At 38.8% G+C, this 15,575-nt stretch overlaps 1 protein-coding gene across 1 annotated transcript in view; it reads right to left on the bottom strand.

The window, feature by feature from the left end:
• Positions 1-6,739: 6,739 nt before the first annotated feature.
• Positions 6,740-15,575, bottom strand: part of LOC104521046 (mitogen-activated protein kinase kinase kinase kinase 4) — a gene marked incomplete at its 5' end in the record, with an annotated part of 28,840 nt that continues 20,004 nt past the window's right edge. Inside the window, 2 exons of the mRNA XM_010162923.1 lie at positions 6,740-7,924; positions 8,619-8,758. Coding sequence (XP_010161225.1) covers positions 7,841-7,924; positions 8,619-8,758 — 224 coding nt within the window. The remainder of the gene's footprint in view (positions 7,925-8,618; positions 8,759-15,575) is intronic.

Raw genomic sequence — 15,575 nt, 5'->3', positions numbered from 1 at the left:
CAGGCTCCGCATCCCCGCGGGGGCTTTTCGCTGCACCTGCTCCTGGTTCCCTTGGAGCCTAACAGGATGCGCGGTGCTCAGCGTTGCTTCTCCCTCAGGGTGAACGTGTTCCTTCTTGTAACGGAGCTGTCTCCTGCTAGCTCCTAAAATTGAATTTACCTGTTTCATAGCGGCAGCATCATCATCATCCTGCCATTGGAAAAGTCTCCCGAGTCTTTCTCCTGTGTCGTTTCCAACAGCGATGGTCTAGACTCCATCCATTAGAAATTTTTACTAGTGTCCCTAAGCCTGTAACCTTCCTTTTTTATTATTGATTCTCATCCCACTGCTACTATCAAGATCACCCTATTCTTCTTTATGATACCATGAGCGCTTATGATGTTAACAGAACTTCTGGGGATTAAGAGCTTTGTATTTAATACTTTATTAGCACTTGCTATTTTTTTTTTTTCTATCAGAGGAAACATGAGGCTATAAAGCAGCAGGACAGAGTGAGCTCTACAGCTACCTGAAATGAAAGGAGGGTGTAGAGAGGTGAGGACTCGGTCCATTCAACCAAGTACCAAGTGATAGGACAAGGGGAAATGGCCTCAAGTTGCGCCAAGGGCAGTTGAGATTGGATGTGAGAAAGAATTTATTTCCTGAAAGGGTTCTCAGGCATTGGAAGGGGTTGCCCAGGGCAGTGGTGGAGTCCCCATCCCTGGAGGGATTGAAGAGTCATGTAGACATAGTGCTGAGGGACATGGGTTAGTCGAGGACTTGTCAGTGTTGGGTTGATGATTGAACTCGATGATCTTAAAGGACTTTTTCCAATCTGGGCAATTATGGGAGTCTGTAAGGAGAGCTAGTGGCAGGAAGAGGAAGAACAGAAGCAGTTTCCAGTATTTATAGGGTCGATGGTCCAGGTAGCCTTTGGAAATCCGTAAGACCAAAGCAGAGCTTCAGTTTAGGCAGGGCCGCATTGTGTACAGGGCCAGAAACAGTTCTCTGAGCTCACAGCTTGAGAAGGACTGTATCCTTGGTCTACTGGCTTTGCCACTGTGGAGCATTTGCTTTAGGGAAATTGGAAGATGGCCTGAACCATTTAAAACAGACTGAAAAACTAGACAAGGGGATATAAAACCCAAGCCTTTTCTGGCCTTTGGACTGCCCCAGTAATGATAGGAGTTTATGTATTTTATGTAACACTACATTCCTTACTGAGAATGAGGGGTAATGGTTTTAAACTAGAAAAGGGTACATTTAGATTGGATATTAGGAAAAAGTTCTTCAATATGAGGGTGGTGGGTCATTGGAACAGGATGCCCAGAGATGTAGTGGAGGCCCTGTCCCTGGAAACATTCAAGGTCAGGCTTGATGGGGCTCTGAGAAACCTGCTCTAGTAAAGATGTCCCTGCTTACTGCAGGGGGGGTTGGACTAGATGACCTTTGAAGGTCCCTTCCAACCCAAACCATTCTATGATTTTATGAAACAAATCTGTCATTCTTAATATTTATGTTGAAGCCATGGTATTGAGTAAAACTTCAATGTGGTGTCTTTTTTCCCTAGTGAACACATGATCTGTTGCGTGGACCAATATAATGGCATTTATGATTTAAAAAAAAACCAAACCAAACACAACCCAAACACCTTTTTACTGAGGTTGCATGAGATGTGATTTCACATCACATACAAGCCTTATCTGGAGAGCTGTGGTGTAGACTTTTTTTTCAGCTTTTAAATGAATCTGCAGGTATAATAAGGAAGTCTGTGGACTGTTCCCAGCTTTTGTCTGTGCTTGTGATATGACTTGCAGAAGAAAGATATTTTATTTATAGCAGAGGTAATTGTTACATGTACATCTGTTCTGTGGATTTTTTGTTATTGTAAGTCACTGTGGTTTCAGTCATGAAAACTATGAAGCTGTAGCTTTTGTGGAGTGATAATGGACTGATATGGACTGATAATACTACAGTTAATACTTACAATTTTAGATAAATTTTTATGCATTGCAGGTTCAGATACAAGATATAGTTCCTGCTTTTAGGAACGTGCTCCTGTTAACTTTCTTTCTTACCAGCAGAGGTCTAGCTAACACACAGTTTCAAAACTGGAGCAGGGTAAATCCCTTTGCTAATGGCATGTCAACAGTATGTTTTAATGACTGGTTATGTCTATGAGTTCCTCTGGATGTGATTTCCCTGCTATACCTGACCAGTGGGACAGATGTGATTGTATTAGAAACAGGAAGTTCAGAAACATTTGGAGACTCAGTAATGACTGGGGATGAGCCATCAGCAGATGGCTGTATCAGAATCATGAAAAATAAGAGCTCATTGTGTTATGTTGAGCCGGTTCCATTGGGGCGTGTAAGCAGCTCATTGAAGACAATATGATTTTTCACATACCTATAACTAAGTGTGCTGAACTGTACCAGTATCAACCTCAGGTGAATCAATACATAATCTCCAATTCTCAGACATAATTAGCAGCCAAGTACCTCAGTTTTTATGTACAACGTGCCTTAAGAACACCAGCAGTTAGCCCCTACAGCAATGCCAGTGAGGAATGGGCTACCCTGAATAGGACAATTTTACATTCTGTTAAACATTATGTTCAATGTATGTTGGAGAAATGAGGCGCAAAAGAATAAAAGGTGATGCTGTAGATTAAAAAAAAAAAATAGCTATTCTGCAAGATCATAAAGCTTGGTGTAAAACACAGTTGTTTGCCACAAAGCATTTTGAGGACAAAAATGGAAAAGCCTTTCTAATACCTTTCACCATTATCTCCTAGGTGCTTTTGTTACATCAACCTAGAAAATAACAGGAAGCAATTGAATAATGCTAAAATAACACTTGAGGTGATTACCCAGCAGACATCCTCTTGCCCTTTAATCAGATCTATGTACTTTGAAGAGCAGTTTAAGAAAGTGTAGCAGGAAGATCTCTTACATTTTTTGTTACGTGGAACCTTGATTTATTGTGCAAGTTTGGGAATCTATAGAAGGCTTTTATATAGATTGCAGATTTGCTCATGTTTCATTTAACTTAAATACAGCTGTCTAAACATGGAACTGAACATGTAGCTAGCTTTCATGATGGTCATTGGAGAAATGATTTCATTCCAGAGCATTTTGGTACCATGAAACAAACTACTTTTAAATGCAAAACAAAGCTAAAATTAAAATGCCATTTCATTTGAGCTGCCATAGCAATAGATAAGACAAAGCTATTTACAGTTTGTTTGATATATTATGTAACTTGCATTGTGTGTGTGTGTAGGTGTGTTTTACTGCCCAGCATTAATGTTTAGCAGGCTGCCATAATTCTTGTTTTTCTCTACTTACTACAATTATTCCTGATTTTAAAGGAGATAAGCAAATAAAAAGGAGATAAAATCTCCTGTTCTGCAGACAGAATTGTACTGGAACTCAAGCCTGATTTCCTCTTGTGCTGGGGAGTGAAACTCACTTGCAGTAACTGGTGTGGAGTAATCCAGGTGTACTGTATCACTGAAGCTTAGAAATAACTTTTGGTGGAAAGAACAATAATGACTGGCAAAACTAACCTATGTACCCAATCAAGCAACCACAATATCTTTAAATTTATGATACAGATCCCACTCCATACATCAAATTCTGGAAATGAGATGCTCTGCTAGCTTAAGAGATACAACATTGATGAAAGATCTTCTTCATTTAAAAAAAATAAGAGAAATCTTGCCTCATGCCCTCATCCTTTCCAACTCCCAACACTGGCATAAGTGACAAATGTCCTAATTTGTACTCTTAAATGGTACAGCTACAATGTGCTGCCACACCTCACGTTACGTATAGCAATAAATTTTATATGCAGCAACAAAGACTGCATGAGTGAACTGGGCTAACCTGGCCTTCAGGCTGATACACATGCATGAAAGCCAGTTCTTGTAGCGTGGATGACTGCAAGCTGTCATTTTGCTCCACTGCCCTCATCCCACTGGGATTTGGTGTGAAGAGAAAGGTGGAAGGACAGAGACTCACTTGTGAAGCTCATTAGCAGCACACACAGCACAGCGCCGGCTGTCACCCTTCCTAGCACTCTGTCTGGGCTGAACTCTCACACTGTCACCTCAACGTCTTTATCCACTGCAAGGGAATATATTAATTTTGTCTCTGTAGGCAGATAGACCTGTTTCCTTAGGGATACTGACTGGATTTGCAAAACAGTAACAAAGCTTTCTATGATTTTTACAATAGCTTATGCCAATATAACAGAATTTTACAAGCACAGTATTAGTTTTGATTTTCAGAGTGTTTTTTATTGCTGTTGCAGTTGTACAATTTCAACATTAGGGAACAATACATAACGTACAGTACACAGCTTGTGTTGTTCCCAGGCTTTAAAGTCATGTGTCAAGGTTCAGGCTGCAGAAGAGAGTTCACCATTCCTAAAATGGAAGCAGGCACAAACAGTACTATCTTGCTGCAGTATTAGCACAGTCTTGCTTGGCAAATACAACATTAGGAGCACCACCTGCCATTAGGATACTACATGTACCAAAAGATTACTGACATAGATCCTTAACGTTCTGCCCTTCTGCCCCTATAGGCATTTGTTCACATCAAAGTGAAACCACTAGAAAAAACACACTGTTAAGCAGTTCAGTCCTTGGTTTTAAAAGTTAGTGAAAGGATACAGCTGGAGAAATGCCTCACAAAATGAAACTACAAATCTGATACACTTTTTGCATAGTTAAACTTCTGTCAGGACAAACTTGGGTCTCTGGAATTTTTTTTTTTCATCCAGTCTTGGCACTTCTGCTTTGAGCAGAACAGTTATTCAGAACACTCTCTCATTCAGTGTTCAGACTACCAGGTGACTCCAGATACTTTTAAATTTCTTTGGTTACTTTCTTTTCCTTAACATGTCTTAACCTTTTTTATTCCCCCTACAGCAATACACTGTTCCAGACATCCACTTCCTCCCCTTTGGCTACTCCTATTTATTTTCTTCGGCTCTTCCCTCCTCTTCAGTCACTTCCACTCTGTTACTCTTCTCAACATCTCTGGGCTCTTTCTGATCTTCAACCATTCTGATTTTCTCTTGATAAAGAGAAAATGCCAGTCTTCTTGTTGCATCCAGTTGCTATTCTTTCCATATTTGCACATGGATGTAACCCCAATAATCCCAATAATTTTACACAGAAAGTGACAGATTAAAGTCCAAGGAAGGAAACAGAATGAAAAATTAAAATCTCAATGTAATAGTGCACATTCCCTCTCTTGAACTTATTCATATCCCCTTGGTATGGAGCTAAACATCTTCAATGTGTCAACTTACTGTCACACTTTTCTGTTACAATAATATTAAACAAATTTGATCGCATTTGCTTCTTTAATCTGTTAACGTGGGTTGTTCCTAATTCCCACTGTTCTCTGCTAAATTCTTTTTAACTAGTGCCTAGCATCAGGAAAAATCTTCCTCCTACCTGTTGACACCAAAATGGAAGAAGGAAAAAAATTCACATGCATCCCATGTAATGCAGAGGCTGCTGAGATAAGCACACTTAAAATATCATAGGGCAGCCTGGATCACTGATTGCGTATAGCATGTGCAGGTCTGCAAGCAAGTTTTGCACACCTACTGGGTACAAAATGAAAGCTGTTTTCTTCACAGTCTCTTAGACTTTTTATTTTAAATCAAAACCACGTTAATTGTATTTCTGATTGTCTGCAAATTATTTTTTGCCTGTAATTGTAACTTTCTTAGGTTTGTTTCTTTGTTGTTTTTTGTGAAAGTTGAACAAAACAAGCCCAGTGTTCAGTAGCACAGGGAGCCAAGCCATGCTCTGCTCATTCGCCCCAGTCCGAGCATTAGCAACAGGTAGGAATATGACTACAGACACAGACCTCCTGTTTTCACACAGCTCTGCCTGAGCACAGTATACCATTCAGACTGTAAGTCTGCACACAAGCTGATTACTTGTGTACATTAAGAACCACTTTGAGTATTTAACCACACATTTTTTAGTATGGCCTTAGGCTTGTTTTTCTGTAAGTTAAATCATCTAAAAGGAAAATACTTCATAAAAAACACTAAACACTTTGAGATAAGCTAGTGCTTATTAAAAGTGCTAGGTTAATAACTCTGGAAAGTGCAGTCCTCCACACAGCCAGTAAGACAGCAACAGTGTAGGCATCTCTGATCTGCCAACACGGGGAAGGGGGATAAGCCCCTAGTTTGATTCTCTGCTGACACAGACAAGGATGCCAGTTGTGGAGCTGCGGGTTGCAGTCTGAGCACCTGTCAGTCACAGAAGGACTGCGAACACTCACTTCACCTGACACACCGTACAAAACAGCTCCCAGTTTGAACAACTTTATTTCTGCTCTTCTTAGTCAACTTGAATCATCATCCTTGAGGTAGACGACCAGATATTCCAACACACTTTCCCTGCACCTTTCAGTATCACGTATTTCAAGTAAAAAATACCTATTTTTCAAACGCTGTAGCTAGCAATTTCACTTTTGCCTACAGTGTCATCCATACTGTTATGTCTGGAATGAGCTCTTTTGTATTACACTTGATGCTTTACATTTTCAAAGCACATCCAAAAATCAGCTAAATGAGGATTGCATTAAACCTTACAATTTAATCTTAGTATATGATTATATATAATATATATATATATAGATATAAAATATCTGTATAGTTTTATGGCCAAGTTACAAGCCCCTGAGAACAGAGTTTATGCAGAAACACTGGCACCAATAACACTAGTGGATGCAGGTTTATTTAGATGTAATGAGCATAGAAAGCACCTGAAATTATTTATATTTTCTATTTATAATAGATTAACAAATGTATTCTTAATATATTTATGAAAATATCCAAATAGTTAATCTTAACATCCATTGTGGAAAGATTATATTTACATAGAAATACATGACGACTTGATGCTGAAAGAGCAAGAAGGGAAGAAAAGAGGGTGCCTGATCCTGTGCCTTTATATACATGGGTAGTGCCTTTAAATCAACTCATATGAGCGTGGGTCTCATGTTTGAATAAAAGTTGCAGGTTCAGGTCCATAATGCTTTATGCATATGTGATTTTGACAAACTACTATTTAAACTATTTTTACAAATACATTCTACAGTAACTGTGTCTACAGGCTCAGGCATCCAGCCCTGAGAGAAATATGAAGTCTGTCTCCTGCATTTTGTAAAATCTACCAGATGGGGCACGTGTCTAGAAGTAGCTGCTTTTGCAAGTCTGCAGTAAAATGCATCTGTCTGCCCAGCGCAGGATAGCGATCCCTCAGACATCCCAATCTGCCTTAGGCCCCATCATCAACAGTTGTTCCTTCACTGATTGTAAGACTTGGACAAGCGAGTCTTGGTAAAACAGTAACAGCTTGCTTAAAATACAAAACAAGCCAAAACCCAATTCAAAATAAAGTTGATTCCAATTTGTCACCCAACTTGTGTTTTTTATCTGCCTACGAATGTTGCTGTCCAAAAAAGAAAGAGACTTAGGTTCAAGATAACACTATTACATCATCTATGAAAATGAAACTGTACTTTTCAGAGTACAGGAGCTTCTTATATTGGTTACATTCTTCATTAAAGTTGTTCTCTCCTAACACTGTGAATAAAATCTTGGTTTGCAATGTATTTTAGAAGACAAACTAAACATGTTTGCAATACTTTTACAGGAAAAACTGAATTCTTTCCAAACTGAAAGAATATTAATTTTGATTAAGTTAATAATGACAAAGTTTCTGTAGGTAAAAAGTGCAAATTTTTTGATATTACCTCCAAGCATTTTACACTGTTACCTACAGGGAATTTCAAAGCATCCTTCATGTTGATGTAATTTACCAGTTGAATAGTACATTTTGACCAAGAGTCATAAAGTATATTTGACTGCTGCCTCCTGACTGTACAGATGCAAAGAACACCTTGAAAGGGGAAAAAAAGAAGAAAAAAAAAATGCTACTGTCAGTTTACATTTAGGAGAATATTTTTACCCATACAGGAAACCTCAGAGAATGCTACAGTCCCAAATACAAGTATATATATATCATAATTAAATTTTAATCTCACAAGAAACTTTTTAAAGTGAAACCATGCTTGTGGCACAACAGGGATATATTTTTTAGTATACTTTTCCTGTTTGGACAGACACAAGAAAACATTTTAAAAGAATGAATCTAAAACAGTTTTGGGGCCCCAGATTTCTGAATATATCAGTGGGACTAAGCAGGTTTCACAGAACATTTATCAAGCACTGCTGTGTGCAAGAAAACATAATTGATTATCCATACTCTAGTGCCTGCAATATCTTAAATATTAGAACACTGGGGTTTTTTCCCCTATGATGGCTGCTCTGGATTTGTTATCACCCCGGTATCAGTTAAGGTTGGGTGGAACAGGAATTACAACAGCTGGCTAAAGTAGGGTGGTGGGAAATGTGGAATATCCATAGTGAGTGCTTTGTGGGGTCAGTGACTACATTGGTTTTAAACAGGGAAGTTACGCTAAGCTAAGAAATAACCAACGTAAAAACAAAGGTACAGAAATTAAATGGTCTTAGTGTCATAGTCAACTGTTACTCATTTTTGCCAAATCACCACGCTGTAATCATCTCTGTACCTTGTCATTTCTTTCACACAGAAATTTCAGCTTCTGTGCTTTCTTGTGCATAAATACTCCTTCCAGATTTCCTGTTTCCACAGAGCGTAGTTCAATTGCCTTCTCTCCCCAGCCCATGACTTGATTAGATTGAAGGTAAGCTAAAAGAAAAAAACAAGAAAAAAACCTATATTATTTAACAGCTCAAAGACATTCTTGCCTCATTTATGTCAATATGGATCTGAAGCATTTCCCTTTGATAACAATATATTCTGAATTATTTGTATTTCAAGTTTACACAAAAAGCCTTGGGAACAGTAACTAAATTTTAGTTTCTCCTCTCAGGCTTCTTTTGGACTCTACACATAAATCTTAAGTATGTTACTGTTGTGTATTTTAGAATCACAAAAGCTTGGAGGAAACCTCTTGCAGGGCATCATGTTTAACGCCTGCCCCCAAAGCAGGGCCAAATTAGACAAGATTACTGGGGACCTTGCCCAGACATGTTTTGATGGATATTTCACAACCTCTCTGAGCCTCTGCTGCAATGCATCACTACTTTCAAGGTTAAAAATTTCTTCCTAATACCGAATTGGAATTTCTCTTGGTGCAACTTGTGCCTATTTTACCTCTCATCCTTTCACTGTACATGTCCAAGAAAAAGTCTCGACTCTCTCTTCTCTATACCCTCCCATTAGGAAGTTGGGTTTGTATTTACTACAGAGTCCAGCTTTGTTTGAAACCTAAATACTTCTGAATCTGAGACTATGGCATGATTAATTTGGTGTCCTTAGCTATTGTCTTCCTGTCACTGGTTATGTGCAATATCTCCAAAACAAAAAAGTTACTCCAGCACTGTGGAAGCTTACTATGTTACTGCCTTTAAATCTGGCAATTAGATGAGAAGTGGGAATAGTGGTGAATGAGTTAACAACATAGATTTCAAATTAGGCACAGTTTCAGTGAAAGCCCTCCACTAATCAGTGCATGTATGGGCTTCCAAGGTGAAAACACGTTAGTTATGCTCTATTGATAGTCAGTGCTCAGAAATTGTTGTTCTTGCTCAACTATGAAATGTTATTTAATTAGTCCAAGAATTCTGGTGTTCTGAAATGATGTAGAAAGAATGTGTGCATTTGACTGGTTGTTAGCTTCAGTGGACAGTGCTTGCCTGCCCTACACTATCAGTGCAAGCGATGTCTGTTCCTTAAAATCATGTTGATTTAGATTTTTGTCTAAAAAACTTTCAGTACACACTGATACAGGAAGCAACAGCCTGTGATCCTACTTCAGAAGGACAACAGAAAATAAAAGCAATATGCTTGAGCGACTGTATATCCTTTTTTGATATAATATTAACTTGGAATCTTTCATTTATGATTCTGGTCAAAACAAGTGTATGAAAATTACACCTGCTTGGAAACATACGTGGTTTGGCTACAATGTTGTGATTCTAGTTCCCTCAAAGTCTATGAATTTCCCCTAAATCTATTTTAGGAGACTTTCAGTTATTCTTTGTGCACACTGAAGGCTTCCTTGCTACTAGAGCTGAGAGCAACAAAATTCTTTCCCAGTATCCCAGTCAAGTGGAAAGAGGAAGAAACCATCTTGTTTGAAAAGCAAAACAGTGAGCAACTGAGGATAAGCAGGAGAGAACAGGGGGAGGGTATGTTCTACAAATCAAACACCTGAAATCAATCCATTTTTTAATTTTTTCTTTATGCTTGAGTTCCTAGGCTGTACAATGGGACGCTACTGCTGTAGGCTGCAAGGAAGACTGTCATTAACATTTCTGAGTCACTGCAGCTGTAGCATGAAGAGCAGCAGGGCAGCACCCAAGCACTGTGCAGTTAGTATCTAAAAAGGTAGGCCCAGATCACATGTAAAGTGAAGATAAAAATGAATGATGCAATACCAAGACATTTCCTATTTTTTTAAAACAACTGACACCACATTAACCTTTTCAAACTTTGCTTTTGAACACAACAGAGACAGAGGCACACTATGGTTCTTTGGGGTGGGACAGTGAGGCAGATGCATATATATATAAACAGCATGAAAGCATTCTATCATTACGCTGCTTAGTATAGGTCCAGCAACAAAGACCTACTCCACTCGTAAGTCTCCTTATCTCTTCAACTACTAGATAAAATCTGCACTCAAGTTGTCAGTATTCTATGTCTGTATCAGCTGTATCCATGCCTTTGGCAGATTTCAATTTGATAGCATCCTTGCAGCTCTCAGTAACAGCTTAATTAGGCTCTGTTGCAACCTCTAGGTCATCCAGGATAGAAAACTGGATGACAGGATCACTCCTGCTATGTTCAGAAGAGACCTGATCTCCAAGCAGTATGACAATAGGAATGTAATAAGTTCAGCCACTGATGCTCTGCTGGCTGGACAATATACTGAGAACTTGTCAACTGACAATGGCAAATTTCACTTGAAGTACAAGTAGCACAAAAACTCATTTTTGTAGCAGAAGCAAAAAAGTTCTCTCTCAAATTGGATCTGTAGAATAACATGCCAACAAAAAGGCCCCGTTATACCATTTGTGGGGTTGTCCTGTTACAAGGATTTATCTATACATGGAAATCAATTTGGAAGATAGCAGGCTGTGAATTCAAAGGTCAGTAGTGAATCTTGATAATCTTGGTAATGAGAGCACTTACAAGTGTTTCATGTGAACTGAACTGAGAGCAGGTTAAATACTCAGAATAAAGTTGTTTTATTCTGGAACAAAGGCTTCTATACCATGAGCAACTTCAGAATAGTTATTTCCACCTCAACAAGCTTTAGATAAAAATACCTTGTGCTTCCAGCTTGCAACATAAAAGGGTGTTTATATTACACACAAACATACTGGTTTCTAGCAACCCTAGACTTAGACAGCCACTTTGGTCCTTTGGACAGTAGCTCAGCAGAAAAGGCAAATACTGACTCAGACTGATATGCCAATATTGCTTAACGTACTGGAACAAAGTTATTCAGAGTTACCTGAAGCTCCCCTGCTTCACCCAGATTACTGCATATCTTAAGACCTACAGCTGTGTATGAGCTGCGGTTCTTGTTACACCTTTTATACCAGCATTACTCCCTGGACATCAAAGAATATATGCCATAAAGTTAGTATAGCAAAGTGAGCTCAAAATCAGTTTCTTAACATCATGAAAGCATTAGCAATGCTTTAAACTTGGGGCAAGACTTGGTATTTCCTGTTTACACTGTGTATTAACATTGAGTTGAGCCCCATTCAGGGAAGTGACTGCTTCAAGAGGAAATGGTTGAAAGGGATAGGAAAGGTGAAATAAATTACTGAGTCATATTGGATCCATTAACCTATATGAAGTGTCACTGACATGAGCTAATGATCAAGTCACACCCATAGCATCCTCACAGTCTGAATGAGACAACTGCACTTTGTACCACAGAACCCATGTCCTGCTACAATCTCACTTCCCTTCTTAACCTTTCTTTTCCTTTTTAAACTCTTTCCCTTAAAAAATCCCTTTTCTGATCTCATGTACTGAATTTGGCTCACTGCCCTAAGCAGTGATTCCCAATTGACCTCGGCATGAGAACAGAATCAGGCCAGCTTTTAGCAAAGTATCATAAAATTGGGCTTTTCTGATTAGTGTTACAGAGATAGGGCAGGAAAGGACCTTAATGCACCTTCTCTTCGATCTGTATCTTGTGCCTCATCAGTATCACTTCTGACAGTTCAGGTCTAACCTGACCTTAAAGACCTCTAATGATGGAGACTCCAAAAATTCCCCAGGCAACTGATTTCAGATAAACCAAAAGGTTCAAAATGAACAAAGTGAACATGAACTAGAAGAGTCTGACCTCCTTTTGCGCGCTCGAGTCATGGTATCAAATTCCATTTCACAGGGTAAAAAGACAGTTTATGCTGCTTTACTGAATTTCTTTTTGGAGACAGTATGTGCATAGGTGAATTCAATGCAAAAAAGCCACTGAATTTTGCTTTTGTGTACGTGTTTGAGAAAATATCTTCAGGCAAGTTTGCAGCTGGGCAGAAATATTAAAAGGAGAATATCCAGTGATGACTTTGCTGACAGTAAAAGATACCAGCTATTAGAGACCATACAAATCTTAAAACTGATTATACTTCTACAGAACCCTTCAAGTCAAACCCAGTATGCTCTATGAAATCACAGCTTTTACTAGTTCCCCATTCTTTGGGGAAAGCATGTTTGTTTATTTTTAGACAAATGGAAGGGAGACATACGTGTTGAGGACTGGGAATGGAAATAACTCACAGAGATACCAACAGTGTCCTGTAGTGTAGCAAATGTTCCCACTGCAACCCGGCCTCGAGCTCTCCAAAGATGCTGCTGGTAACTGATTTGGTATTTATCAGCTACTTGCATGTACTTCTGTCCATTGCCCATGCTTTACAACTTGCTGCCCCCAAAGTTGAGCGATTTTGAAAAGAAGAAAGTAGAAAAGCTGTGGAAGGAGTTGCCACCTTCTCTTGTGTAATTCTGTTGAATAGTTTTACTGCTATTATTTATGTTACCTGGATAGAAGTGAGTATTTTAATTCCTCCAGTCACTGGTGTGGAAAACTTATACTAAATGAGAGAGGCTAGAGAGTCAAAACTCAAGAAGAAAAAAAGCTAAGGGTGAATAAAGTCACCAAAGGACAAAGTAAGAAACTGGCCATGGAAGGCAGGTGTTTTCCTGCTGTATGATTTGGTTGGATTGCACTGGACAAAGCGCTAACACATACAGTTACCCAACCACCCCAAGCAAGCTGGGAATCAATTTCTGACTAAATTTTGTTTTCTCCTGAACGTGTATGTTTCTATGCAACTCTGTTCCAAAGCTTCTCTGCTCTGAGCTGTTGCTCACCGCTTTGTAATTATTCCAGTAGAACCAAGAACCCAACCCAGAAATGTATCTGGGGCGACAGTTTGCTTGTTTGAATGCTTCCTGCTGTTTCCTGGGGAAAATGTGCACAGGGGATCTGACCAACAAGAATGATTCAGATGGGAGCAGGCATTTTCTGTGCATGGGCTGGATGGCAACTGCTTCAAGAACTGGCGAGTATGTTGATGGAGCACTGAGGCAGTACTTCAACCATCTTTTGGTAATGCTGTCTGTTTCTCTACATAACATCCTTTTTGTTTCTAGTATGTACACAGCAAAGGAAATAAGAAATAAAGACTTTCTTGGTTCCATACTCTGGGAATATCCAGTTTTGTGCCAACCCTCTTAAGACTACATACTGTAAATAATTCATTACTCACACAAAAGGGCAAAAGTGCTTCTAAATCTTATTAACTTAATGTTTCTTAAACCCTTTTTTAATCTTGTTGTATAGGAAGAAAATATTACAGCCATATTTGTATTTAGCCCTACACATGTGAAATATGTTTCAGATTAAACATAGATAGAGTACTTCTACAATTTTAGTTTCCCATGGGATTTGAGTTTCCTCTCTCCAATTTCTTATTAACAGATTGGTCACAGAGGTCCCAACTTAAAGACTATGAGAGTAAGCTATATTTAGATTCCCTGCCCTAAATCCATCAATTATAATACAAAACTATTTTTCTTTTTTGTAGTCAAGATATTCTCACCAACTACAAATCTTTTCTTTTAAAAATAATTGTTTAAAGAAATCAAGAAATGAGCAAAGGAGAACTAAAGGGCACCATGAGGTTAACAAAAGTCTATCCTATCCTTGAAACACAGAGTGAAAACTTTGAGATAAGCTCATACAGACTTTGGGAGGTCTGAAACGGGTCTGGAAATTCCAGGAAAACAAGAACTCTGATGAAACTTTCAAGTTCCCCCTATGTTTTGCCATGCAAGTAACAGTTATTCACACTTCCCTCATAATAGTTAAAGTTTTTGTCTGGAGCCAAGAATTTCAAAGGATCAAGAAAATTAAAAGGAACTAGTGGAAAACAATTATTAAATAATAGTTAATAGAACTCTTTGTTTAAAGTTTGTGTGTTGAGTTACAGGTTGGGTTAATTTGTTTTTAGTGAAAATCCGATTCCAATCAGAAATCAAATTAACTTTGTATCACATCAAAGATTGACAATTTATATTCCAAAGAAATCAATTTCTAAGATACTAGAAGTGCTGCAGCAGAAATGCAAGGGTTCTCAAGCTAAAATATTGAAAAATTTTCAAATGACAACTCAGAGGGGCTGTTTGGAAACTGCCTGTGGAATCTGCAGAAGTGTAAACAATGAAAGAGACAGATGGAGACAGACACCTTTCCTTCCACAGAACACTTTCTTGCTTTCTGAGCACTGGGAGAATTTCTACAAAGAGCTAGCTGTTTACTCAGCTCTCCTAACCTTACCATCCAAAGCATTTCATCTAACTCACCTTCTGCTTCCTCAGCAGGATGTTTCGTTAGAGCTGTCCTAGCTACCTTCCCAGCTGGTGGTGCCCATTTCTCTAGACTGGGTACAGAAAAAATCTAAAGTATGCACATAGACAAGACTCCTATCTAGTGAAATTCACCAGACAGGATGCCACCCTCAGAAGCATCTTCTCCATCCTTTTCCAATTTAACTGCCCTAAACAAAAATGCTTAGGCAGTTTCACACTGATAGCTTTCCATGCAAATGACTATCATGGTGGTGTGGTGAAGAACAGGAGAAATAGCTGCATGGGAATGTGGAAAGGCGAATGTCCAAATGGCATTCCTTCTATTAAGATGTAATTAACCTTGAGAAATTGAGAATATCATGCCTAGCCATATGAATACTGAAGGATGTTTTAAATTACAGTAATTAACTGGCACAAAAGATCGCATACTCAGCTGGTCCAAAGTGGTGAAGCTTTATCCACTTCAGTGCCAGCTGGGTACGTGCAAGGAGATTTTTACTGAAGTTAAGGCAGTGTGCTTTCCAGGCTACAAGAATGTATTACAAAACTCTCTCAGATCTGTGGGTTTGATGATTCCGTACTTTCAGCAAGACTAAGGAAGAAG

This window comes from Antrostomus carolinensis, unplaced genomic scaffold, assembly GCF_000700745.2.
Source record: "Antrostomus carolinensis isolate BGI_N321 unplaced genomic scaffold, ASM70074v2 scaffold53462, whole genome shotgun sequence".
NCBI lineage: Eukaryota > Metazoa > Chordata > Aves > Caprimulgiformes > Caprimulgidae > Antrostomus > Antrostomus carolinensis.
The sequence above is the reverse complement of the archived record's forward strand: the minus strand, read 5'-3'. Positions and strand labels throughout refer to the sequence as shown.